The 25749-nt window shown below is 40.2% G+C and overlaps 1 protein-coding gene and 1 pseudogene across 1 annotated transcript in view; one reads left to right on the top strand and one right to left on the bottom strand.

The window, feature by feature from the left end:
• Window positions 1-25296, top strand: part of MROH8 (maestro heat like repeat family member 8) — a 91725-nt gene extending 66429 nt beyond the window's left edge. Inside the window, 12 exon segments of the mRNA XM_058287059.2 lie at window positions 5758-5948; window positions 7137-7274; window positions 7549-7663; window positions 7995-8135; window positions 9828-9927; window positions 9930-9991; window positions 11064-11219; window positions 18142-18264; window positions 20037-20136; window positions 20435-20500; window positions 23157-23328; window positions 25168-25296. Of these exon segments, the coding sequence (XP_058143042.1) occupies window positions 5758-5948; window positions 7137-7274; window positions 7549-7663; window positions 7995-8135; window positions 9828-9927; window positions 9930-9991; window positions 11064-11219; window positions 18142-18264; window positions 20037-20136; window positions 20435-20500; window positions 23157-23305 (1341 nt within the window). The 3' untranslated portion in view covers window positions 23306-23328; window positions 25168-25296.
• Window positions 3361-4619, bottom strand: LOC101418217 (transcription initiation factor TFIID subunit 9B-like; annotated as a pseudogene).
• Window positions 25297-25749: the final 453 nt, after the last annotated feature.

Here is a 25749-nt window from a genome sequence, read left to right as displayed (position 1 = left end):
ACCATTTTCAAATTCTGCCTTCCATAAAACATCAGGAGTTAATTTTGCTAAGTTCTCAGCAAATTTAAAACACAGATCAGGGAAGTGGATGTGACTCAAGTGATAGGGCCTCTGCCTACCATATGGGAGGAGCCGGCTTTGATCCCTAGGGCCTCCTGGTGAAAAGAAGAGAAAGCATCCCTGCACAGCAAGCCAGTGTCCACATGAAGAGCCAAATGCCCATGCATCAAGTCAAGTACCCATGTGGGTGCCTGTGTGGCGAGCCAAGTGCCCATGTGGTGAGCTGAGTGCCCACAAGAATGCCTGCACAGCAAGCCAGTACCCACACAAGTAAGTCACACAGCAAGATGATGACACAACAAAAGAGAGATGAAGGAGAGGGTCAAGGTGTGAAGCACAGCAGAGACCAGGAACTGAGGTGGCACAATTGACAGGGAACCTCTCTCTACATCAAAGGTCCACAGGATCGAATCCCGGTGAATACTAGAGGAGAAAGATGAGACGAGAGGACAAAAAGAGAAATAGATACAGAAGCTCACACAGCGAATGGACACAGCAAAAACAGCTGGGTGGGGGAGGTAGAAGGAAAGAAAAATGGATAAATAAAACGCAGTTTGCCTTTCCTCCAGTTCCCAATAATAGTTTCATCATTTACTTTTTTTTTTTTAAGATACTTATATTACACAAATGTCACATAAAAAATATAGGGGATTCCCATATGCCCTGCTCCCCACACCTCCCACATTTTCCCACATTAACAACATCCTTCATTAGTGAGGTACATTCATTGCAATTGATGAACACATTTTGGAGCTACTAAGTATGGATTAAAGTTTACATTGTAGTTTACACTCTCTCCCATCCAATTCTGTAGTTATGGCAAGGTATATAATGGCCTGCATCTGTTGTTGCAGTGCCATTCAGTGCAATTGTCAAGTTCCAAAAATGCCCCCGCATTGTACCTGATTTTCCCTCTCCCTGCCCCCAGAACTCCCAGTGGCCACTGCCTCCACATCAGTGATATCATTTCTGCCTTTGCTAGAATCACAATACGTCTATAGTAGAATACCAGTAAGTCTGCTTCAGTCCATAGGTCATTCCCCAATCCTGAGGACTCTGGAATGGTGATGTCCACTCCACCTCTAATTGAGAGGTGGCCGCTCATCATTTACTTCTTTTTTTTTTTTAATATTTATTTCCCTCCCAGTTGTCTGCTTTCTGTGTCCATTCACTGTGTGTTCTTCTGTGACTGCTTCTATCCTTATCAGTGTCACCGGGAATCTGTGTTTCTTTTTGTTGCGTCATCTTTTTGCGTCAGCTTGTTGTGTCAGCTTTCCATGTGTGCAGCACCATTCTTGGGCAGGGTGCACTTTCTTTGCGCAGGGCGGCTCTCCTTACGGGATGCACTCCTTAAGCATGGGGTTCCCCTACGCAGGGGACACCCCTGCGTTGCGTGGCACTCCTTGCATGCATCAGTGTTGCTCATGGGCCAGCTCCACACGGGTCAAGGAGGCCCAGGGTTTGAACCGCGGACCTCCCATGTGGTAGGCAGATGCCCTATCCATTGGGCCAAGTCCGCTTCCCATCATCGTTTACGTCTAAGGCCTCATAAAAAGTCTCTAGCAACAGTCTCTTCAAAGCACTCTAGACCTTTTCCATCAAGCATCTCACAATTCTTCAAAAAAAATAACCCCCCGTTTATAAAATCGTCCCAGCATTTTTTGGTAATTGCAAAAAGCACAACCTACTTCTCAGCATGAAATTCTGTATTAGCCAAGGGGGTGCTGCTGCAAAGTACCAGAACTCTGTTGGCTTTTATAAAAGGTATTAATTCAGGGTAGAAGCTTACAGTCACAAGGCCCTAAAGAGTCTAACTCAAGATACCATAAGAAGTATTTTCTCACCCAAAGTCTGTTGCCATGTGTTGAAGCAAGGTGGCAGGTGATGTCTGCAACAGTTCAGCCTTCCTTCTTCCTCTTCAGGCTCTGTGGTCCCAGCTTCTGATCTCAGCTGTCGGCTGACATAAGGCTTGTCTCTCTCCCTGGGGCTTGTTTGTTTCCAGGCTCAGCTGCGCTCGTCTCTTCACAAGGTCAGCTGTAGACTATCAGGGTCATCTCTCTTCTCAGGGCCTCTGCTGTGTCTAATGAGCTACTTGTCAAAAGCAGAGTAAAGCTCAACAAGCATAAAAGGCAAGGGAAAAACTAAACTACTCTTATATAGAGAGAAAAATGGCAAATATAACTTTCAGTTTATATAGGCATTTTCAGTCTATATAGGCATGTAGAACATGTTTTTAAAATGTGAAAATGATACTCAACTTGGGCCTATAGTGGGTACAGAAAATGATGGGATATCAAAAGGGTGTCAAGAGGAGGTGGGAGGTTAGGAAAGACCAAAAAACACATACATTCAAAATGGATTTAGAATCATCTAAATCCATCTCTTTCAAGCAATATTTCCTAAATTGAGAGATTTGGTAAAAAAATGTAGTGACATTAAAAGTAACTACCTTACAAAGAAAGTATTATGTAAATGTAGATTTAAAATCATCCTGGGAAGCAGACTTGGCCCAATGGATAGGGCGTCCACCTACCACATGGGAGGTCTGCGGTTCAAGCCTGGGGCCTCCTTGACCCATGTGGAGAAGGTCCACGCGCCGTGCTGATACACACAAGGAGTGCCGTGCAACACAGGGGTGTCCCCTGCATAGGGGACCCCCACGCACAAGGAATGCGCCTCTTAAAGAGAGCCGCCCAGCGTGAAATAAAGTGCAGCCTGCCAAAGAACAGGGAGAGCTGACACAACAAGATGATGCAACAAGAAGAAACACAGATTCTGGGTGCCGCTGTTAAGGATAGAAGCGGTCACAGAAGAACACACAGCGAATGGACACAGAAAGTAGATACCTGGGGCGGGGGCAGGGTGAGAAGGGGAGAGAAATTAAATTAAAATTAAATACAAACAAACACACACTTAAAAAATTAAATTAAATTAATCATGCTGTTAAAGATTAGTCACTGACTCTACTGTAGAAATTGAAACTTAAAATGCTACTGTCAGTGATACATGGCAGAAAACTGCTTCCAAAAACAGAATTTTCCATAGTCAGACTTCACATATTAAGAAACTCTTAAGAAACAGTTACTTAACTTTTTGTATGTTAAAGCCTAGTGCAAAAACATTTCTATTCTTTCTAATGAAATCTAACAGTTGTAACTAAAGTGAAGAATATTGCAGCTACATTTAAGTTTACATTTAAGATACAACTTGCAAAGATCTATTAATAGATTGTTCCAGTTCAGTATAAGGGGCTCAAAACCAACTAAACCTTTGAAGTGCATCTAGGCTATATTACATTCCTTACATAGTATCATTGTCATCATCATCTTCAAGTTTTCTCTTCATAGGGTTTGATGTATTGGCTGCATTCTGTGATAAAACCATGTTGGTGGTGATAAGAATATTTTGAGATCCAATCAATGAAGGATAAATTAGAACATTTGGAACTGGAATTGTTGCAGGAACTGGTTTGGCAGATGTGGACTGAGAAGGTGGAAATTGCATTGTAAATCTTTGGTTTGTCACTGACACTGGAGTTGCAACTTTATTTGGGACGATACTCTTTGTGGGGCCACTGTAGTAGGAACGGAAGGTCTGCTACTAACATCACCAACACTTAACTGTGGAGCTAGTCTTCCTGGGTTAGGTTGCTTTTTTTTTTTTTTAAGATTTATTTTTATTTATTTCTCTCCTCTTCCCACCCCAGTTGTCTGCTCTCTGTGTCCATTCGCTATGCATTCTTCTGTGACCGCTTCTATCATTATCAGTGGCACCCAGAATCTGTTTCTTTTTCTTGCGTCATCTTGTTGTGTCAGCTCTCCACGTGTGTGGCGCCATTCATGAGAAGGCTATACTTGCTTTCATGCTGGGCAGCTCTTCCCACGGGGTGCACTCCCTGCGCGTGGGGCTCCCCTACATGGGGGACACCCCCGCGTGGCAGGGCACTCCTTGCACGCATCAGCACCGCATATGGGCCAGCTCCAGATGGGTCAAGGAGGCCGGGGGTTTGAACCGTGGACCTCCCATGTGGTAGGCAGATGCCCCATCCATTGGGCCAAGTCTGCTTCCTAGGTTGCTTTTTAATCAAGGACTTCAAACTATAGTTTGGAGCTGTTAAGCAATATTTGTCTGGTGGCAGTCTAGGTCCTGCATATGGCTTAATCAGTGGTAAAGGAGTTTGATTTTTCAGTCGTGTAATGTCCATTTTAAAACTTAAAAAAAAAATCCTTATTAGAACTGCAATTTTTAAAACTGTAAGTAAAAATAACTTCAAATAAAAGTTTGCTCACATCTCTTGGAAGAGGAGAGATAAAAAATTGGTCAGCATGACCCTGGATTGCCAGTCTCACATCATCTGCCTCAACATTAGATTTCTTAGCATGACTAGAATATATTTTTGCATCATCCAGAATTGTAGTCACATATCGGAAAGCAAATTCCAACATTTGACATATAACCCTTTGTTCATACTCTGTAATTCCCATATCCTTCAGAATCTGTGCCATCACCAAGGTATCTCTCTGAGTGTTCTTGGGAACTGCCATCTTTCTCAGCTCCATGTTATCCAGCCTGTATACGTTTTTGTTTGTTTGTTTTTTTTGGAAGGTATGGGGGATTGAACCTGAGACTTTGTATATGCAATATATATGTTTTTAGTTAGCATTTATATTTCTCTTTTGTGACTTATCTACTTATATCCTTTACCCCAGTGTTTCTCAAATTTAGAATGTACACAAACTATAGTCACTTGGGGAATCTTACTAAAATGCAGATTCATGTGCAATAGGTCAGAGGTGGGGTTTGAGATTTTCTATTTCTAACCCCAGATGATGTTAATGCTGCTGCTGTGAGGCCCACATATTTTTTTTTTAAGATTTTTTATTTATTTCTCTCCCCTCCCTGCCCCCCCCCCCAGTTGTCTGTTCTCTGTGTCCATTCGCTGTGTGTTCTTCTATGACTGCAGTATCCTTATCAGCAGTACCGGGAATCTGTGTTTCTTTTTGTTGCATCATCTTGTGTCATCTCTCCGTGTGTGTGGCGCCATTCTTGGACAGGCTGCACTTTCGTGCTGGGCGGCTCTCCTTACGGGGTGCATTCCTTGCACGTGGGGCTCCCCTACGCGGGGGACACCCCTGCATGGCACATCACTCCTTGCGCGCATCAGCACTGCACACGGGCCAGCTCCACACAGGTCAAGGAGGCCCAGGGTTTAAATCTTGGGCCTCCCATGTGGTAGGCAGATGCCCTATCCATTGGGCCAAGTCCACTTCCCTGTGAGGCCCACATTTTGAGTAACAAGTGTTTATCATACTGATAGTGTTTGAGTAACAAGTGTTTATCATACTGATAGATTTAATGCAAACATTTTTCTAGGTTGTCACTTTTAATTTACGTTTGTGATTATTTTTGTACTGGTTTTATATTTCTATATATTCAAATATGTTAATATATGTAGATATGTTTATGACTTCTGGATTTCAGGTCTCCCCGTACTCTTTGGTAACCTTCAATGGCCTGACCATTCCACTCCTATTCCTTTTTCCCCTTACTTTAATGTCCATATCCTGATTACCACTCCTATTCTGCCTACCAGATAGTAAAACCAGAAAGCATATTCTGATACAAACAAAATTAAAGCAAAAATAAGTATTAGGGCTACCAAGTGTTCAGTTCTGCTGTATGCTTCTTCCACCACAGGCAACAGATGCCCTTTATGAGGTGTTTGTGGGAAACAAGCTCCGAGCAGCCACGTTCCGACTCTTTCCTCAGCTTCTCATGACACTGCTCATCCAGATTCACCATAGCATTGGCCTTACCATGTCTGATGTCGCCATCCCTAGTGGCCTCTACACAGAACAGGAAGTGTCTTCAGAGGTCACCCCTTTGTGGTATTGCCTATTGTGATTTCACTGAACTTAACTAATCAAGGATAGCCAAGATGTAGTACCAACCCTGGGAGAAACTCACAGTCTGCTACCCCGTGAAACATCAAGATGAAAAGCCTAGGGATCATTCTGGGCTCTCATTGGTTGTCTTTGTTTTTTTGGGTTTTTTTTGGTACTGAGGTAAATTTGGCTGTCTGAGTCTAGAATCCCTGTGAAATAACGTGTGATGTCATTGCAACCCTTTTCAAATCAAGGAGAGTCAGAGACAAGCAAAATAATCAAATCCACGCCTCAAAGGGTATTGATCCACAATGGAATTATTTCTTGTTTCTGCTTTATTGCATGGGAAGCTATTTTTAGTTGCACATTAAGGTCTCAGTAGAAATTTCTGAGAGGAAATTTCCTTTCAGAGGAAGTACTATAATGTGGACTATTTAAGAATACTGGAATAGGAGCCAAGAAATCTGAGTTCTAGTTCTTATTCGTCAATTTAACTAACTGTGTGTTTTGGGCAACTCTTTCCTTAATCTATAAATGAAGAGGTCAGACTTGGTGATCTCCAAGGACTCTTCCAACCTTAAAATTCTCCGATGCTATCTATGTACAGGTTGCCAGTCAAAAAAATAGCTTTAACAAGCAGCGAGGAGGGGAGTGGGTGTGGTTCAAGCAGTTGAGCACCTGCTTCCCACATAGGAGGTCCTGAGTTCAGTCTCCGGTGCTTCCTAAAAACAAACAAAACCAAACAAGCAAACAAATGAAAAAACCAACTCAGGGGAGCCAATGTGGTTCTGTGGTTGAATGCCAGCCTCCCACATATGAGGTCCCGGATTTAATCCCCGGCCCTTGTACCTCAAAAAAAAAAAAAAAAGCGAGGATAAATTTTATGAGGTAAAAGTTGTTATCTTAATAAAGCTTTTAAAAAAATGGTTTGGCTTAGCATCTAAGATATTTGTTTTGTCATAGATAACTTTCCAAACTTCTGGAGAAACAAAATCTAGTTAAATTTCTTTATGCTGTGAATTTATGTGAAGGGCCTTTCAAGTTAATGGAGCATCAAGAGTCTTTTGGGAAGTCAAGAAAAGAGAGAATTACAGTCATGCAGCTAAATCAATCTCAGTGAATGGGGTGATTATATGCTAGTAAGTTGGAAGGACCAGTTCTACTCACCCATACTGTTTTTGTTTGATTTAGCTTTGCCATCCAAGCTACAAAGACTCTCCTCCTCAGAACATTGTGCTGGCAGGAATTCAGCATCATGGAAAAGAATAAAGGATGGGCCCTTCTGGAAGGAAAAGATTGCCATCTTCAGGGAGTATCTCTCCTTGCCAAGTAAGCCTTCCTTGCTGTGCACTGCTCTAAATCAGTATTGTTTTATTTTTTACCCCCCTTAGTTATTACACTAGCCAAGGTTGATTAACCTCCTCATAACAGAGTGGGCAAATATTCACAACGCTAGGCAAAATTTTCAGAAGTCTTAACCCTGCCTTATCATCATGTGTTCCTGAAGCTGGACAAAAAGTTCAGGGTTCCCTCTGCTCATGGGAAAATGCCCACTAGATTGGAACGTCTCTGAGAATTGTTCTGTCGGTGTTCTGTTTTGCAGTGCTTTGCTGGAAGGAAATCATCTCCTTGCACATAAGGTCATGTACTTGTTAGTCCCTCTACTTAACCGAGGGAATGAAAAACATAAACTCACATCTGCAGGCTTTTTTGTGGAGGTAAGATTCATTCTTTAGAAACTAGACTCAGGAAACCTACAAAGCAGCATTACCTACCTTAGGCTATATCCAACTTAGGGGCAGACTTTGATCTGTTTCAGGTGTGGGATAGAAATATTTTTCAATATAAAGCCAGTTTTGCAGTTCTTTCTACTCATTTATTCATTATTCAGCATTCCCTACAGGATACCTACAGTGTAAGCCTCTCCCTGTATACTGTGTAGTAGAGATGTCAGAGGAAAATAACTATTTCGGATTGGTGGGAAGGTAGCTGCTCTCATGAAAATGTGCTTAAAGGTAACTTCTTTGCCTGATTTCTGGATTCTTTCAGCTTCTCCAGAGTCCAGTGGCTAGGAGACTCCCCACCATATACTCCATTGCCCGCTTGAAAGACTGGCTACACCATGGGAATAATCTCTTCAGGGTTCTTGGCCTGAGAGGACTGTTCTATCTTCTAAGACACCAGGAAATGGTAGGAGGGACAGTCCCCACAACCACTGATTCTTAAGTCACAAAACATACCCCAAAAAGATACCCAAGAAACTGATAACAGCTCTCACACCAGAGGAAGAAAATTGAATAGACTGGGGACCAGTTTGGGTGAGAGAGGTCTTTTTCACAGTACATCCTTTTATACCATTTGAATTTTATATCTAGGAAATACACCATTAAAAATAAATTAAAAAGTCCAAGTCACATGTATTCATAGTATTTGAAATCAGCAATTTATGGAGGTACCCTCATTACCATCACAAACTTAGCAGCATTTCCATGTCCCTTTATACCTTGTAACATGTTGTCCTATAAAGAAATTGGATACGCCAGTTTATCTGCTTCCAAGGAGCTTAACATCTAAGACAAAGATCACTGACATTCATGCTAGAAAAGGGCTCATCTTTTCCAGGCCTTGCTAGAAACCAGGCCTCAGTCAGAAGGGAAGAGTAACCCCTGGGGCTTCAATATTATCAGCTGGGTTCTATTTCTTTTATTTTAAAATGTATGTGTGTATCTGAAACAAACATGAAAATATTACTGTATGGTAATTCTGGTTTATTGGATGCATGCATACTTGTTTCTTCATTCCAGGTACATTTTTATATGTATGTTTTAAACTTTAAAACCCCGAAACTGCTTCCTTTTGGCAGTCTCAGAAGAGTGGAATCCAAATTCAGAATGGGAAGGATCCTGAAGAGTCCTCAGTTAAATTGTTTGAATTCCTGCTAAGAGATCTTTCAGCCTCTATTTCAATGTCTTCCATGTTGAGGAACTCACTGTGACTTAAGTTAGCCATTTCACTTTTTCTCATTGTTAGAAAACCTATTCCTTTCATTAAGTCCAAGTTCATACACCTGGACCTTCCCGCCCCACCCCAGCCCCACTTCTACCCTTTGAGATGACTCACAATGGCTCTGTTCCCTCCTCTACATACAGTCCTACCAATATAACTTCTCTTAACTTTTCTGGTCTTCAGCAGCCAGCCTACCAAAAATTCAACAAGCGTCATGTACTATGTAAAAGTTGAGAGCTGTATTAGTCAGTCAAAGGGGTGCTGAGGCAAAGTACCAGAAATCTGTTGGTTTTTATAAAAGTTATTTATTTGGGGTAAAAGCTTACAGTTACAAGGCCCTAAAGAGTCCAACTCAAGTTTGTTTTCTCACCAAAGTCTATTGCCACATGTAGAAGCAAGGCAGAGGGTGATCTCCATATGGTCTCTCCTTCCTTCTTCCTCTTAAGGCTCTGGGGGCCCAGCTTCTTCTGATCTCAGCTGTAGGTTGGCAGAGGGCTCACCTCTCTTTCGGGGCTTTAGCTGTTTGAGCCTTTTCTTTTCTGTGTATCTTCTTCTGTGTGTCTTCTTATGAGTGTGCATTTACATAGCCCACCCAAGGGGGTGGGGACTCGGCCCTGAGTTCCACCCTACTGCACACTCTAATGACTTGGTTGAATCAAAGCCCTAATCTTAACATAATTTAATCAAACACATCTCAGCTGAATCTAATACAATCAAAGGGTGTCACACCCAGAGGAACAGACCAGTTTACAAACATAATCTCTCTTTTTGGAATTCATAAATAATTTCAAAACTGCCACGGGAGCCTTCCCTTTAGTGCTAGATGAAGCGCTATCAGAAGAGGTGGTGATGCATTTGTTCCCTTGGGGCACACAGAGAGAAGACATCAAGAGCCTGTTGCCATGCATCTTAGACAGTTTATGTGAAACTGATGAGAGAATTGTTTTGATGGCCATCAAGATACTCCTACACCTTGTCACGACATGGATTTCACCACCGTGGTTGCCATGATGAGGACCGCGTTCTCCCTGTTTGGTGATGTAAGAGAATGAGAAAGGAGAGATATTCCTATCGGAGGGTAATTGGCAAAAGTTGGGGATAATAATAAGTACACTGTATTATATAGTGCCTTTTACTTTCAGAGCACATTCAAATATCCTTTCTTGGGAAACGGACTTGGCCCAGTGGTTAGGGCGTCCGTCTACCACATGGGAGGTCCGCGGTTCAAACCCCCCGGCCTCCTTGACCCGTGTGGAGCTGGCCCATGCACAGTGCTGATTGGGCGCAAGGAGTGCTGCGCCCCCGCAGCCCCACGCGCAAGCAGTGCGCCCCATAAGGAGAGCCGCCCAGCATGAAAGAAAGTGCAGCCTGCCCAGGAATGGCGCTGCTCACACTTCCCGTGCCCACCCACGACAACGGAAGCGGACAAAGAAACAAGAGGCAGCAAATAGACAGAGAGAACAGACAACCAGGGGAGGGGAGGGGGAATTAAATAAATAAATCTTTAAAAAAAAAACAACAACAACAACAAATATCCTCTCTTAAGGCCCTCCCAGGGAACCTATGATTTTGGTAGGGCTGGTGTTACTGTTCTCAATTTTCAGATTAAAAAACTAAGGACAGAGACTTGCCAAAGTATCATCCAGTTTCATGGGATGAGGTAAGAGTTTATATCAGAGAAAACATTGTCTTTCCTTTCAAGGAGCAATCTGGACTAGATGAGATGGTAGACTCTATGTACCTGTCCCAAATCCCAAATATTTTTCAAAAATAAATATTTGGAGCCCAATGAACAGCATCTGTGGAAGAATAAAATATGCCAAGTCTGGGATTTTGAATTTTAGCAGAACAATTTATGTCAATGGTTAATACCGATATTAGGCATATGCTGTGACAAGTATGGTGAGACTATGCCCATTTCTTCTTTATAGAGTGAGAGAAGGACAAGTAGTGCTAAATTGGCAGGTCTTGCTATCTCCACATAGCTTTGGTTCCTTATCTTCAGCTAAATAGGCTCATGTTAGGACTAACTTTTCAACTCATCCAATGTTCTTGTAAGCTAAGCATGAACATTTTCAGTAAGCTACTTTCGTTTGGATACTCCATTTATAGGTGAGACCTGATGTTCATCGTTTCTCTGTGACCCTCTTTGGAGCATCCATAAAGTCTGTGAAATACACAGATAAGAAGGGTATAGAGAACCAAGTCCTGGACAGCTTAGTCCCACTGCTTCTATATTCTCAAGATGAAAATGATGCAGTAGCTGAGGTAATGCCTACTGTCAACTTTTTTTCAACCCTGAATAACTTCAAATCCACAGCCAAATCTGCAAGTAAGTGTTCAGGTCTCTGAGGTTAGGGACTGCGTGGTTCCATCTTTGCATACCCCATATCCTCTGGCACAGAGCTATCTTTTAATCATTTTGCCTAATTGAATTGTGCAAAATAATTTATTCCTTGTTTTTTTTTCATGTAAATATTAAGAGATTTGTTGTAGGAGTTAGCTCACGTGACCATGGGGGACTGGCAAATCCAAATTCCTCAGGGCAGACCGCAAGTTGAAAACTGGTGAAGGTGATGTTGAATTTCCCAGGAGAAGCAGGCTGGTTGAAGTGAGATAGATATTCATCTTTCTAAATATCCTCAGTTCTTACTTTAAGGTCTCCAACCAACTGGATGAGAAGACTCCTCTCATTGCTGAAGGCAGTTCCTTTGTTGATTGTAGATCAGTGTAGATGAGCTATAGATACAGTGAACTGACATATGATTTAAATCCATCTAAAAATACTCTCACAGTAATAATCAGGCTAGTGCTTGTTTGACCCAACAACTAGATACCATAACCTAGCCAGGCTGACACATGAAATTAACCAATACACCTGGCAATGTCAAGGGCTGGTCTCTAAACATTTCCTGTATCAGTCTCTGTCTCCCTTAACCACAGTGTAAAATCTTGGGGAGTTGGGAACAGGTTTTCTAATTCTCTGAATCCATCACAATTCCCAGCTCCATTTTCAATAAACAGTGGTACTCAATTTAATTCTTTTTCAAACTTCCTCTTAAAAATACCTTTATCAGGGGTCTTTATTTCTTTATGCCATTTCGAACCACTGTCTAATATCATTTCCTTTCATTCTGAATAACTCCCTTTAGGATTGTTTGTAGGGCAGGTCTAATAATGACCTCTCTCAGCTTTTGTTTATCTGGGAATGTCTTAATGGCTCTGTTGCTGTTTTTTTTTTTTTAATTAATTAATTAATTAATTTTTTTTTTTTTTTTGGAGGTTCAGGGGCTGAGGATTAAACCTGGGACCTCATATGCAGAAAGCTGGCACTCAGCTATTGAGCCACATAGACTCCCCTGAGTTGCTTTTTTGTTTGTTTGTTTGCTTGTTTTTGTTTTTAGGAGGCACCAAGGACCAAACCCAGGACCTCCCATGTGGGAAGCAGGCACTCAACTGCTTGAGCCACATGTACTCCACTCAAAGAAAGTCTTGCTGGATATAAAATTTTTGGTTGTCTTTCAGCATTTTCAGTATTTCAGCCAATTACCTTCTTGCCTCCATGATTTCTGGTGAGAAATCAGCACTTAATCTAATTGGGACTCTTTCAAATGTAACATGCTTTAAGTTTATCCTGTTTGGTATTCTCTGGGCTTCTTGAATGTACACAGTCATTTCTTCTGCTAAGTTTGGGAAGTTTTCTGTCATTATTTCTTTGACTTTTCCTTCTGTCCCTTAATTTCTTCTCCTTCTGGGACTCCCATAATATGTATATTGATATGCTTGATGTGGTCTCAGCGATCTCTTAGGTTATCTTTGCTTTTTATAATTCCTTTTTCTTTCTGCTCCTCATCCTGACTCAACTCAATTGTCTTGTCTTTGAGTTCACTGATTCTTTCTTCTTCCAGTTTCAATCTGCTGTCAAAATCCTCCTGGGAATTTTTCATTTCCATTATTGTAAACTTCAATTCCAGTAGTTCTATCTGGCTCCTTTTTAGATTTTCTATCTCTTTATTGAGTTTCTTAGATTGTTCATTCATTGTTTTCCCAATTTCCTTTGGTTCTTTCTCTGTATTTTCCTTCATCTCCTTGAACATATTGACAATCTTTTTTTTTTTTTAAGATTTATTTTTATTTATTTCTCTCCCCTCCAGCCCGCCCGCCCCCCCCCCCCCCCAATCTGCTCTGTGTCCATTTGCTGTGTGTTCTTCTGTGTTTGCTTGCTTTCTTGTCTGGTGGCACCCGGAATCTGTGTCTCTTTTTGTTGTGTCATCTTGCTGTGTCAGCTTTCCATGTGGGCAGTGCCACTCCTGGGCAGGCTGCGCTTTTTTCACACAGGGTGGCTCTCCTTGCAGGGTGCACTCCTTGCGTGTGGGGCTTCTCTACACAGGGCACACCCCTGCGTGTCATGACACTCCTTGTGCACGGCAGCACTGCGCATGGGCCAGCTCACCACATGGGTCAGGAGGCCCTGGGGACCGAACCCTGGACCTCCTATATGGTAGATGAACACTCTATCAGTTGAGCCACATCCACTTCCTGAAGATCATTTTTTAAAACTCTTTCTGTTATGTCTATAGACTAGTTTTCTTTGTTGATGTTTTCTGTGTTTTATCCTCTTCCTTTGTATGGGCCATCATTTCTTATTTCTTTGTCTTGTAATCTTCTGTTGCACCCTGTATTTTGTTTCTTTTTCTTTTATTCCTCATTCTTCTGTTTCTTGCACACTGTATTTTAAAATGTAAACTCTGGAATTTAGCCTTTGAGATGTCTGTTTCTTTAGTTTATAACTAGCTGGTAATGTGACTGAGATTCTCTGAAGTGTCAGCCCTCCTATAAGGAAGGTCTGCCCAAGCCAAATGCAAAGTGCAGGGTCCTCCCTGTCTTTTCTGGGCTGTGCTTGGCCTGGGCTTGTGTTTGCTAGTGGTCTTAGGTGTTCCCTTGATTACAGGGGTTTGAATGCCCTTCTGCTTCCCAGGAGACAAATTTACTCCCTCTCCTGGGTGTTCCACTGCCCTACTTAAAGCATATAAGCCTTTGCCCCAGGCTGTTTGCCTCAGTTGTTTCTTACATTGCTCTCCTTGTGTCAAGCTGCTTTTGCTTGGAGGGCAAACTCTGGGAGAGGGGCATGCCAGAGAGGTATGTTTCCCAAGTTAGTCTTTCCCAGTCAGAACAAGGCCTGGAACCCACAAAGTGAGTGCCAGCTGACTCCAAATTGCCCTGGAGAAGGAGTAAGGGGTGGGGGGGACAGGAAGAGCACTAGGAACCTCTTCCACAGCTCCCCAAAGCTGCATTTTCTTCACCTGCCCAGAAAATGCAGCCCTTCAACTGTCCTCCACAGCTCTGAGGAAGCATACTACTTTTAAGTCTCCTCTGCTGCCTTTGGAACAATGGCCTTACTCGGAACCAAGGTCCCAGTGATCAAAGTAGTTAATCAAAAGCCATAATCAGCAATCAGCCCATGCCCATCCCAGATATTGGGGGAGTGGATTTTTTTTTTTTAAGATTTATTTATTTATTTTCCTCCCTACCCTTCTTCCTGCCCTGATGTTTTTGCTGTCTGTGTTATCTTTTCTTCTCAATTTTCTCTCCTCTAGGATTCACCAGGATTTGATCCTGGGCACCTGTGATGTGAAGAGAGGTTCTCTGTCAATTGCACCACCTCAGTTCCCGGTTTCTGCTATGCTTTACCTTGACTCTCCCTTGTCTCTCTTTTGATGCGTCATCATCTTGCTGCATGATTCACTTGCATGGGCACTGGCTTACCACACAAGCATTTGCACAAGCACTGGCTCATTGTGTGGGCAGGCTTTCTCTTTTCTTTTTCACCAGGAGGCCCCAGGGATCAAGCCTGGATTCTCCCACATGGTAGGTGGAAACTCTATCATTTAAGCCACATTTGCATCCCAAGGGAGTGGATTTTTGTGTCCTTTCTGGCACCAGCAAGCTACACCAGGGTTGGACCCCACTGCTGCCTGATATAAGAGTGGGGGCTGGGTGACAATAACCACCACTTGGAGAGAACAGAATTTCCTGGTATTCACTGTATTTCACCAGCCTCTTCCTCCTACCCTTTCCTGTATGCAGAACAGTGTTCTACTGGATTCTGGAGTTTTGAAATAGTTGATTCAGACATTTCTGCCTGTTTAATAGTTGTTCTGGTGGAGGAACTGATTCCTGGAGCTCCCTGCTCTACCATCTTCCCATAATCCTCTGTGACTTCTTATTTCTGTATACCAAATTATAGCCTACTATGGGCAAGAATAATTTTTATAACTATGTAGTCCTACCCCAATGTTAGCACAAAGTCCTAATACAGTATCCAACTCAAAAACTCTTCATGTTTATGACAGTGATAACATTGTTATCTTACTTCTTTCATTTCAAAAGCTGCCTTGTGGTCTTGAAATAAATAGACTTGTGTTGGGGCTAAGTCAGAGATAGTAGTTTCTCTTTCAAGCCTTTATTTTGCCTGCCTCTTTCAGGGTTTCTTCTGTAAGAATTGTTGTTCTCCATTTAAGCTATCCTAGTCTCAAATGGGTGGTGGGTGGGAGGTTAGAAATCTTTAGTATTGTCCCATACAATACTAAATTGTATTAGTTCACCGATACATGTCAAGGCGCTAATTAAGACCACTAGGGGGAAACGGACTTTGGCCCAGTGGTTAGGGCATCCGTCTACCACATGGGAGGTCCCCGGTTCAAACCCCGGGCCTCCCTGACCCGTGTAGAGCTGGCCATGCGCAGCGCTGATGCGCGCAAGGAGTGCCGTGCCACGCAAGGGTGTCCCCCGCGTGGCGGAGCCCCACGCGCAAGGAGTGCGCCCGTGAGGAGAGCCGCCCAGGGTGAAAAGAAAGAGCAGCCTGCCCAGGAATGGCGCCGCCCACACTTCCCGTGCCGCTCACGACAACAGAAGCGGACAAAGAAACAAGACGCAGCAAATAGACACCAAGAACATACAACCGGGGGGGGGGGGGGGGGGAATTAAATAAATAAATAAATCTTAAAAAAAAAAAAAAAGACCACTAGGGAGGTAGGTTTCCGCCACAAGGATTCTGGAAGACAGCTGGACCTCTTCCCTCCCTGTGCTCCCCCTTACAGAAATGAAAGCTCAAAGTCTGCTGGTTCAGAAATAGGATTTAAGATTAAGGTAGGTTTTGACATCTTGCTTTCAGGAAAGTTTTATGACCTTGTAGCCATACATATGAAATATTTCAGATATTAATAAAGTATAGAGAAGAGCTTCCCAATCCAGTGATGAAGAAGTATTCTCTGCATTGACACCCCCCTCACACACACACACACACACACACACACACTAGCCCTTGGCAAACAGGGCAGGCCTAAGGCAGCTGAGGCACTGTCCTTATTTTCCTTCAAATCTTGAGCAACCTCTGGCCACCTCTTCTAAGGATCCTCAGGGGGCAGTTTAAGTAGAGAGAAAACTCTGACATTAAATGGATTGAGAATCACTGGTACAGAGAAAACAAAATAAATATCCATATGTCTACCACCCACTCCATGAAATAAAACAGGGGTAAAATATGTACTTACCTCAAATAAATCCCCCCAAAGAACTGTCATGCTGAACTTTATTTTTATCATTCCTAAGGTAACATTTCTCACGTTTTAAATCTTTATATATTGTATCATTCTATAACTAACTTTCAGCATCTTGGGTTTGTTTTTGTTTAACTGTATATTTATTGTATTTTCCATTTTGTATATGGCTTTAGTTCAGTCATTTTCACTGCATATAGTATTCTGTTATATGACTATCCTACAACTTCTCCCATTCTCCTATTTGTGGACCTTTAGATTTCTTTCTTTCTTTCTTTCTTTCTTTCTTTCTTTCTTTCTTTCTTTCTTTCTTTCTTTCTTTCTTTCTTTCTTTCTTTCTTTCTTTCTTTCTTTCTTTCTTTCTTTTTCTTTCTTTCTTTCTTTCTCTTTTTTCTTTCTTTCTTTCTTTCTTTTTTCTTTCAGTATTTTATTTTATTTTATTTTATTTATTTCTCTCCCCTTCCTCCCCATTGTCTGCTCTCTGTGTGCATTCGTTATGTGTTCTTCTGCATCCACTTGCATTGTCAGGCAGCACCAGGAAACTGCGTCTCCTTTTTGTTGCGTCATCCCGCTACATCAGCTTCCATGTGTGCAGTGCCACTCTTGTGCAGGCTGTGCTTTTTTCTTATGGGGCAGCTCTCCTCGCGGGCTGCACTCCTTGCACGTGGGGCTCCCCTATGCAGGGGCACCCATGTGGCAAGGCACTCCTTGAGTGCGGCAATACCGCACATGGGCCAGCTCACCACATGGGTCAGAAGGCCCCAACTATCAAACACTGGATCCTCCATATGGTAGGCAGACACTCTATCAGTTGAGCCATGTCCATTTCCCTAGATTGTTTTCAATCTTTCATTATTTTAAACAGTGATACAGCAAGTCTTCTTGTACATATTTCATTGTACACGTATGTGAAAGTTTCTTGAGTCATAAACCCAGAAGTGGAATATATAGACATCTTTAACTTTACCAGATACAAATTTCTAAGCAAAGTAAGAGTCAGTTTGTATTACCATAAGTCCCAAAGGAATTTTTATGACCCGAGTATATAGTGGACCTGGGATAAAATATTTGCTTGAAGATTCTTCCAACAGAGGTGTTGTATGATGCATTGGAGTGTTCTAAGAGCAATAGCCTAGAGAGGAGGCCCACCTGGTAAATTTTGCTCAAATGAAGTGATCAGTGCTCTCTAGACTTCCTTCTAATCCAGAGGTTCAACAAGGCCAGTGAGAAGAGGGGCTACACTTCCCTGTGTAGAGCTACAGAAAGATGACATAAGAGTAGCAAGTAGGGGTGGGTGTCCTGTCTCTGAAGCATGGGGTAATGGCATTCCGACCCAAAACTCTGGTCTGGCCATTATGTCTGGTAGCTGTCACTTTTGCCCTAGTCCAGTGGTTTCTACATCCTCCTCCCCAGGACCCCAGAGTTTTATGAATCCCCTGTAGGAACTGTTTGGGGAAGTTGAAGGAGGAGGAGGGGAGGACTCTGGTTCCTTCCTACTTCTTTCTTTCCTTACTTCAACCAGAGTAATTCTGAGTTTTCCTACTGGGCTTTAGTGTCAGTTTTATTTGAAGAAAGCTCACCTCAACTGAAAAATGTTCAAAAATGCTCATCTGTGATAATCCTTTTCACAGGAAAGCAGGCAAGTCCTAACTATATGTGCCCAGTTCCTGAAGTGGAAGCTACCTCAAGAGGTATACTGTAAAGAACCCTGGTACAGCAAACCTCGTGAAGTTGCAACAATCTGCAAATTCTTTGTATGTGACCAATAATGGCTTTGTTAACTCTTTAATATGCTAATGTATATTTCTGGAATAGTTTTGGGGTTTTGTTTTATTTTGTTTTTTTTTAGGTACTGGGACCAAGGATTGAACCCAGGACCTCATATGTGGGAAACTGGCACTCAACCACTGAGCCACATTGGCTTCCCTGAGTTGGCTTTTTCGTTTGTTTGCTTGTGTTTTTTTGTTTTTAGGAGGCACCGAGAACCAAACCTGGGACCTCCCATATGGGAAGCAGTTGCTCAACCACTTAAGCCACATCTGCTCCTGATACAGTTTTTAACAGAGGAAAATGACATAAAGCATTTCCCATATCTTTCCACTTCAGCATTTGATATCTATGAGCTATTTTGTACTGTGGATCTATTTTTTCTATAGTTCCCTCATAAATTCCTTTTTATTACAACACTTCCTCATGAAAAATACTGATGAGTTCTTGGGAGCTCCACTAACCTGTATCAGAGGCTACATGGCCAGGCTGATAGTAAATGCTCAAAAAATTGCTTGTGGACTGAAATGAAAGAGTTATGTGTTGCCTTTACAATGATCTGCTCTCTGTCCTTTCCTTGGATGTAAGTGGATTGTTTTACCCTCCATCAGAACATGTTCACAGAGCCCAACACGAAGGCTGCCACGTTTTATGGGCCAGACAACATGATGGCAGCATGTCACCAGCTCTTCCAGGACCCAATGGCCTCCTTTCTCCTCAGAAACTTTAAAAGCTATGTGGCTGATACCAGGGGCATGCTTGAGCCAGGGCAGCCTCAGGAGGCTGTTGTTCTGGGCAACTGACCATAAAAGTACCTGGATACTATTGGAAAAACCATACGACTGGCTATTCCCAGGGATCTTCCATATCTGTAGCCTGTTTAAGAGCCAGTGTGGACTCCTCTGATCAGACTTAGGGGGCTAGGAAGTCCTAAAAACTTCTCTTATGTCAGGTTTTTCACTGGGGATTATCTTCCTGTCCTGTAGCCAGGCCTATACTTGGTGTACTGATAATAGTATTTATAGTAGGAAATTCAGTGCTCTCAATTGATAAAACTACAGATTGTCCATTTTAAATCCTAATTTCAATGAAGACAAATTCCGCTTCTCCCACTCCTATCACTAAGGAGTCTATTCTTAGTAAGAGATGCACTGAGGGGTACATTCGTTCATCCAATAAACATAACACATCCAATGTGCAAAGGCTGTGGAGAACCCAGAAACACACCAATGACTGAAATTTCCTGAGAGGAGCTTGTAATCTAGTAAGGGAATTAAAACTTCCATCACAAATTAAATAGAGGATCCTCTTAAAATTTCTTAAGGTAACATTTTGTATCATGTATGTATCTTTAAAAAATTTTTTTTGAATCTATTAAAAATTAATTAAATCTCAAGGTGAGCAATGATATGTGCAAAGAGAAATAAGTTGCTCAAATCAGCATTAGGTTAGATTGGCAACAGCAGTCCAGGGAAGGGCTCTAAATGGAGTTTAAAGAACAGAAGATTTAAATAGAAACAAAGACGTCTTTAGAGGCATTACAATATGTGGCACGAGTGGGTGTGAGCAAGGTGTAATCAGAGGATTTACCTTTATCTAGGGGCTCATTATGGTATCAAATGCATTGAGCAACAGTAGTTATTTCAGGTACTACACTATACATGTATATCTGATATAATTCATGACCTTGGAAACTAAGGTGAGGCTGATAAAGATAGTGCTGGTACTGCTTCATAATCTTTTTTCCCCCTCCACTTAGGGGAAAAAATGCAAGGGGAAAGTTAACATCCTAGCCCAAACATTGACGTACTCCAAGAATGCAAAACTTCCCATCAGAAGAGCAGCTGCCCTATTTGTAGGTACAAAGAAAATCCTTTCTATTCTGTAGTTGGTTCTATCCTGTACTTTCCCAAAATCCTGTTGTTGAGTATTCCCATTCTTTATGAAGGTAACCTTGAAACTACTTCTAGAAGAAAGGGGCCATGTTACTCATAAGTTGCTACCAGGCCCTTGGAAGTTCAGATTTTGGAATCTGCCTACTATTAAAAGGCCAAATTTGCCGACTGCATTTATTTTCCAATGATAAAAAATTCTTAGGTATTAATTTCCAAGAACAAATGCTGAAACAGAAACTCATTGACTATATTCTGCATTTAGGGCTCTTATCAAAATATACACATCACGATGAGCTCAGGATGAAGGGTACTGACTGGATAGAGGATGGTAAGTAATAATGGTCCTTGGATTTGTAGTACACCCATATTCTGAAAGGCAGCAGACTGTGGGCAGGGTTGCTTTAAATCACTGTGGCAGAGCTGAGACTTTGGGATCCAGAAGCCTGGCTTTTGCAGAAATAAGGCCCTTGGTGACTTCAATTGAATGAATGTCTCAACTTAGTCCAATTCCCCCTTTAGGGAAGGACATGACCACATTTGTCTGGAAACCTGCTTTGATGATTGTTTCAGGGACAGTTCCTGAACTTTGTCAGGGAATAAGACATTAGAACATACTCTCTAGTAAATTACGATATCCCACAAGTACCACAGAAATAGCTGCAGCGGTATTTTCTATATATAGTTGTCCTGTAAGATGGTGGGTACTTGGTAATAGAGATGTTTTATAGTTGCATATGGAAACTATCATGTAAATGGTTTTCTGAATTGTCAGTGAATGAAATTTTCTATAATCGTACAGCTCTGTAGATTTGGCACTCAAAGAATTATTTATTCTCAATTAAGAAGTACAATTAGAAAATGCCATGAAATTCTAAGTCTCACAATCCAAAAAAAATGTACTTTGAGGAACAAATTAAAATCCTAAACAATTCACTACTTTTAAAATAAAATATGTAACTGGTAAAAGAGCTATTCTTAACATTATGCCACTTTTCTCTAAGGTTTTTCACTTCCTCACAGATCTCAGAAGTGAAAAGAAAGGAAAAAAATTTCAGATTATTTATTTTATTCTATGGGGGAGGATTCTACATGGCAATTTGTTCAGTTAAAAGGAAGTTATTTTCTAATCTAAAACATTGAATGAAATTCCCTTTCATTCAAAAGTTATCTATAAGGAAGATTTAGAAAATGTATATAAAATTATATACATATTTATCAAGTTGAACTCTATGAAAATTGCCATTTTGTAGGTCAAAAACAGTCAAATATCAGCAGTCTCATGTGGTTCAGTCTCATGGAATAATTGCACCCTCTTCCTTTCCTAGTAGTAGCTTATCTGTCCTAGAAATAGAGTGTTCTAACTGCTTTTTTTTTTTTAATAAAGTCTGTGTTATTTACCATAAGTATTTTAAAGCTAAATTTAAACGGAAAAACAACAAAAATTTAAATATCAATTTAAACTGATTTCAGACAAAATAGACCTTAATCTCTTTGGATACAGAAATTGGTGTTTGCTTCTTTATGTATTCTGTCAGACATACACAAAAACTAAGAAAGTATTCCATTTTGGAAATAAACATGATGAATTTAAAGGCTAAAATACTAAGAAGTAAAAAGCTCCAAACTATGAAGAGGTGCTGAGCATCTTTGAGACCTGGGAGAATTAGAAATTTAAGAGAGCCATTTCAAAGCATGATACCAAAGATAGATCCATAAAGTAAAAGAATGATAATTTTTGTACGTTAATCAACTTTGAAAAAAAAAGAGACCAAGGCAAAACTGAAAAAGAAACAATAATAGGGGAGAAAATATTTGCAATGCGATAAAGGGTTGAAATCCTTAAAACAAATCTATAAATTCTCAAAAGAATAGTGGTAAACAATATTAATAAGCATTTCATAGAAGAATTGCAGATGTCCAATAAATAGGTGAAAAATATTCAGTATTCCTAGAAATCAGAAACGTGCAGACTAAAACAATGATGCAATGCCATTATTTTTGTTTTTTTGCAAAAATGGCAAAGATTATTAATACTCAACATTGATGTATTGAAGGGAAACACATTATTATACACTGTGTTGGTATAAGGATAATTGGTACAACTTTTTGTAGGGAGGTTTAGCAATATGTATTTAAAATCCTTTAAAATAAACATATGCTTTGACTTATCAATCCTATTTTTAGGAACATAAACCCATGAAAATAAGTAAAAATAGTTATGGGAATTCTTATGTCAATGTTACTTAGAATCATAAAAATGAGAAACAGCTTAGATTGGAAACAAAAGGAATTAGTTCTATAAATTGTAACAATTCCAAATTATAAAATATGTGTAGCCATGAAAAATATTGTAGAAGACTTTTAAAATGACTCAGATAAAGGATAATATGATATTAAATAAGACAAGCAATTATTAGATAATATATGCAATATGGTTCCATTTGGGAAAGAAATAAAAGCATCATGTATAAATACATAGAAAAAAGACCAGAAAAACATATGCTCAAAATAATAGTGGTTATATCTAGATAGTAAAGTGACTTTTTGATTTTCTGTTGTTTATGTGTATTCTCTAAATTTTCTACACAATGAACATGCATTTCTTTTGCAATAAGAAAACATTAAAGCTAAAAAGTGTTTTTTTTTTAATTTAAAAAGGAATGATTTAAGAGTAACCCTATGACTAACATAGAAATATAGAGATTAATAAGATTCAACATGGTTTGGCAAGTCCAAATAATTTGACTTTGTGCAAACTACTTGGCAACATGATTATTACAAAAGAGTAAAATATTTGGCAACTTGGAAAATAGTTTCCTTGGAATAGATCCACAGATACATAATCTTTTAGTCAGAGGTTTGACAAATGTTAGTATTTTATCTTCGCTGCTAAAGGCATGTTGGATGCTTGGTATCTGGACCAAGGCTCATTTCTATCAATCTCAGGGGCCTTCAGTTCCAATTCTAGTTTTCTTGTAACTTAGATCTGCGAGAGCTCCTGCATGACCCGGAGCCATCTGTGTGCATCATCGCCTCCCAGGCTCTGTTCAGAGTCCAGAAAGTGGCAGCTGAACCAGAACCCAGGCAGACAGTTTGCAGGTTGAGGAAGCTCATGGGCTGTCTCCCTACCTAGAAATGCAAGAGAAGCAACATCAGGTAACAGCCAATTCTTTCAGAAACCACAAAAGAAACTAGTGGTTTCTTTTTCAGACTTAAAACAATACCAGCATTAAGCTACCTCTACCCCTTAATCAATTTAGAAGTTTTTTTCTCTGTTGAAACTTTTAAGAAGTTGGAATAGCATAGAGGAGGGTAGCTCTTGGTTTTAATTTGCAGAATCAGTGAAAATATACTTATTTGTTGAGGCGTGCCAGAACATCCATAAAATACCAGTCCTGATCAACAGATCTAGGGCAGGTTCAAAAGAGACTCCAAATAAATGTTAATACTACAATGCTATTATTGTTGACTCTTTTGTTGAGGCCCATTCTACTTAACTGTCAATAGGCTTAAGAATAAAGTAACAATCCGTTCTTATAGTTTCATATTTAGTGATGTAGTTTTTAAAAACCGCTTACAGCTTAAAACCCTTTGAGCAAGTAAAGAAGTCTGAAGTTATGTGATGCTAAATCTATCCAAATAAATCTAACTTCAAGAAAAAGGTTTCCAACTCTTCCCCTTTCTTGTTTTTCTGATTCTCTCTTCTACAACTGTGTTAGGTCCTCAAATGGCTCTAGAATGGGAAATATTATTTGTTGATAATATTTGATAATGGGTACTGCCATCTGCTTTTGATAAAAATTTAGCAAATTTCTCACAAGCAGAACTTCACAGCATGGGATTAATTTGTATTGGGAGAATAACTTTGATAAGCTGCATGTGGAAGAATTGGAAACCCCCAAGAGTTGGAGCTCAAATGCAGGCCCCAGCTGCCTGATGGATTAAATCTTCATCCAAGAGCAGAGCCAACAGTACATCCTGATGGTGGCTGCTAAATGCTGAACTTCAATATAAAGAGAATATTTGAGTTACATGCACCCCTTCTGTATTCTCCTTGGCTTCACTACATGTAATCAGCTCCATTCTCCAATTTTGGACTATCCATTTTATGGATTAGCCTTGAAAAATGGCCAGTGTTTACTGAATGCTTACAATAAGCCAGACACTAATCTAAGTAGATTATATAACTAATTATTTAAATTCTCATAACCACCCTATTATTATCTCCATTTTACAGATGGGCAAGCTGAAGAATAAAACATTAAAGTGACTTGCCCAGAGTCATACAACTAGTAAATAACAAAGCCAGGATTCAAACCCAAGTAGTCTGGCTCCAGAACCCACATCCTTGGCTAGACTGCCCTTCTCTCCAAACTGCTTTTTCCCTCTAACATGAATAAATGCAGATATATACTATAATTAAACTCAGTTGCTGAATTCCTACCCCAAATTCATGTAATCACACAAATTTTGGAGAATGAAATTGAATCTCAAATAATTCATCAAATACAAAGTTTGAACACTTCTAACCTAAAATTTTAGTACACCTTATTTGCTTTATTTTTTAATAGGGTAGAATTGTATATTCTGCACTGTCCAGAAAGTAGAATTAGAGCAAAATGTGGTAGTTAATCTTGAAAAATATTTTTTGAGACCTTAGTTTGATCTCATGAACTATCCCTATCTCACAGCAGAAAATAGGTTGGAATATACTTGTCTTATAATTTTTTAAAATTTAAAACTAAGTGAATGACTGAATTTCCTTTTTCCAAATCCTTTAAGGGTTTATGCTTTCAGAACCTATGTTTGAATGAGGTTTAAATCTCCAGTGACATGGAAGAAGTTAACTGAATCCTTTCTTTTTGCTCATATTTATGCTTGAGTCCCCTTCCCTCCGTGCTGATGTTTATATTCTGAGTAATACCACCAACAGGGAGTAGCAGCAGCAACAATGCTTATAGTTCTATTTATGCTTTACTGTGTTAAACTTCACAGAGAGAAGCATCCATTAAGAATCAGAGGACTGCTCTTTACTAAACTACGTCAGCAATTTGGAAAGGGCTGAAGAAGTACTTATATTAATGAGTCTATTTATTCTAAATATCCCCATTACTTTCATACAAGGCTGTCCTCAGAGATATGTTTATGTTTTTATGAAATGTTTTAAAAATAGAGAGCAAAAATTTTTGGACATTTAATTTTGTTATTAAATTTTGAAATAAAAGTTCAAGTAATTGATTATCTTTTTGGCTTTATTTTTACCATTAGTCTTAAAATATATTGTTCATTATCTATTGCTGGCCCATCTACATCTTTATTATTTTAAATTGTTATTTTTCTCACTTTGTGTATTCCTTTTCTCACATTATACTGTGAGATCTATTTTATAAGGAATGATTATTTTTCTTTTATTGAAAGATTAAATTATCATGTATCTGAAAGATGGGATTGGGAAAGAGAAAATCTCTCAGGCACCAGCCCTACAAGTAAAACCAAACTAAGTATATTGTAAAATGGGTTGAAGTCTCTCTGCCCCTTCTTCCTTCTCCCAGCATTTGGCTCCCTGCTTCTTTTTCT

Source organism: Dasypus novemcinctus, chromosome 24, assembly GCF_030445035.2.
Source record: "Dasypus novemcinctus isolate mDasNov1 chromosome 24, mDasNov1.1.hap2, whole genome shotgun sequence".
Lineage (NCBI taxonomy): Eukaryota > Metazoa > Chordata > Mammalia > Cingulata > Dasypodidae > Dasypus > Dasypus novemcinctus.
This window is presented reverse-complemented; position numbering and strand designations above follow the sequence as displayed.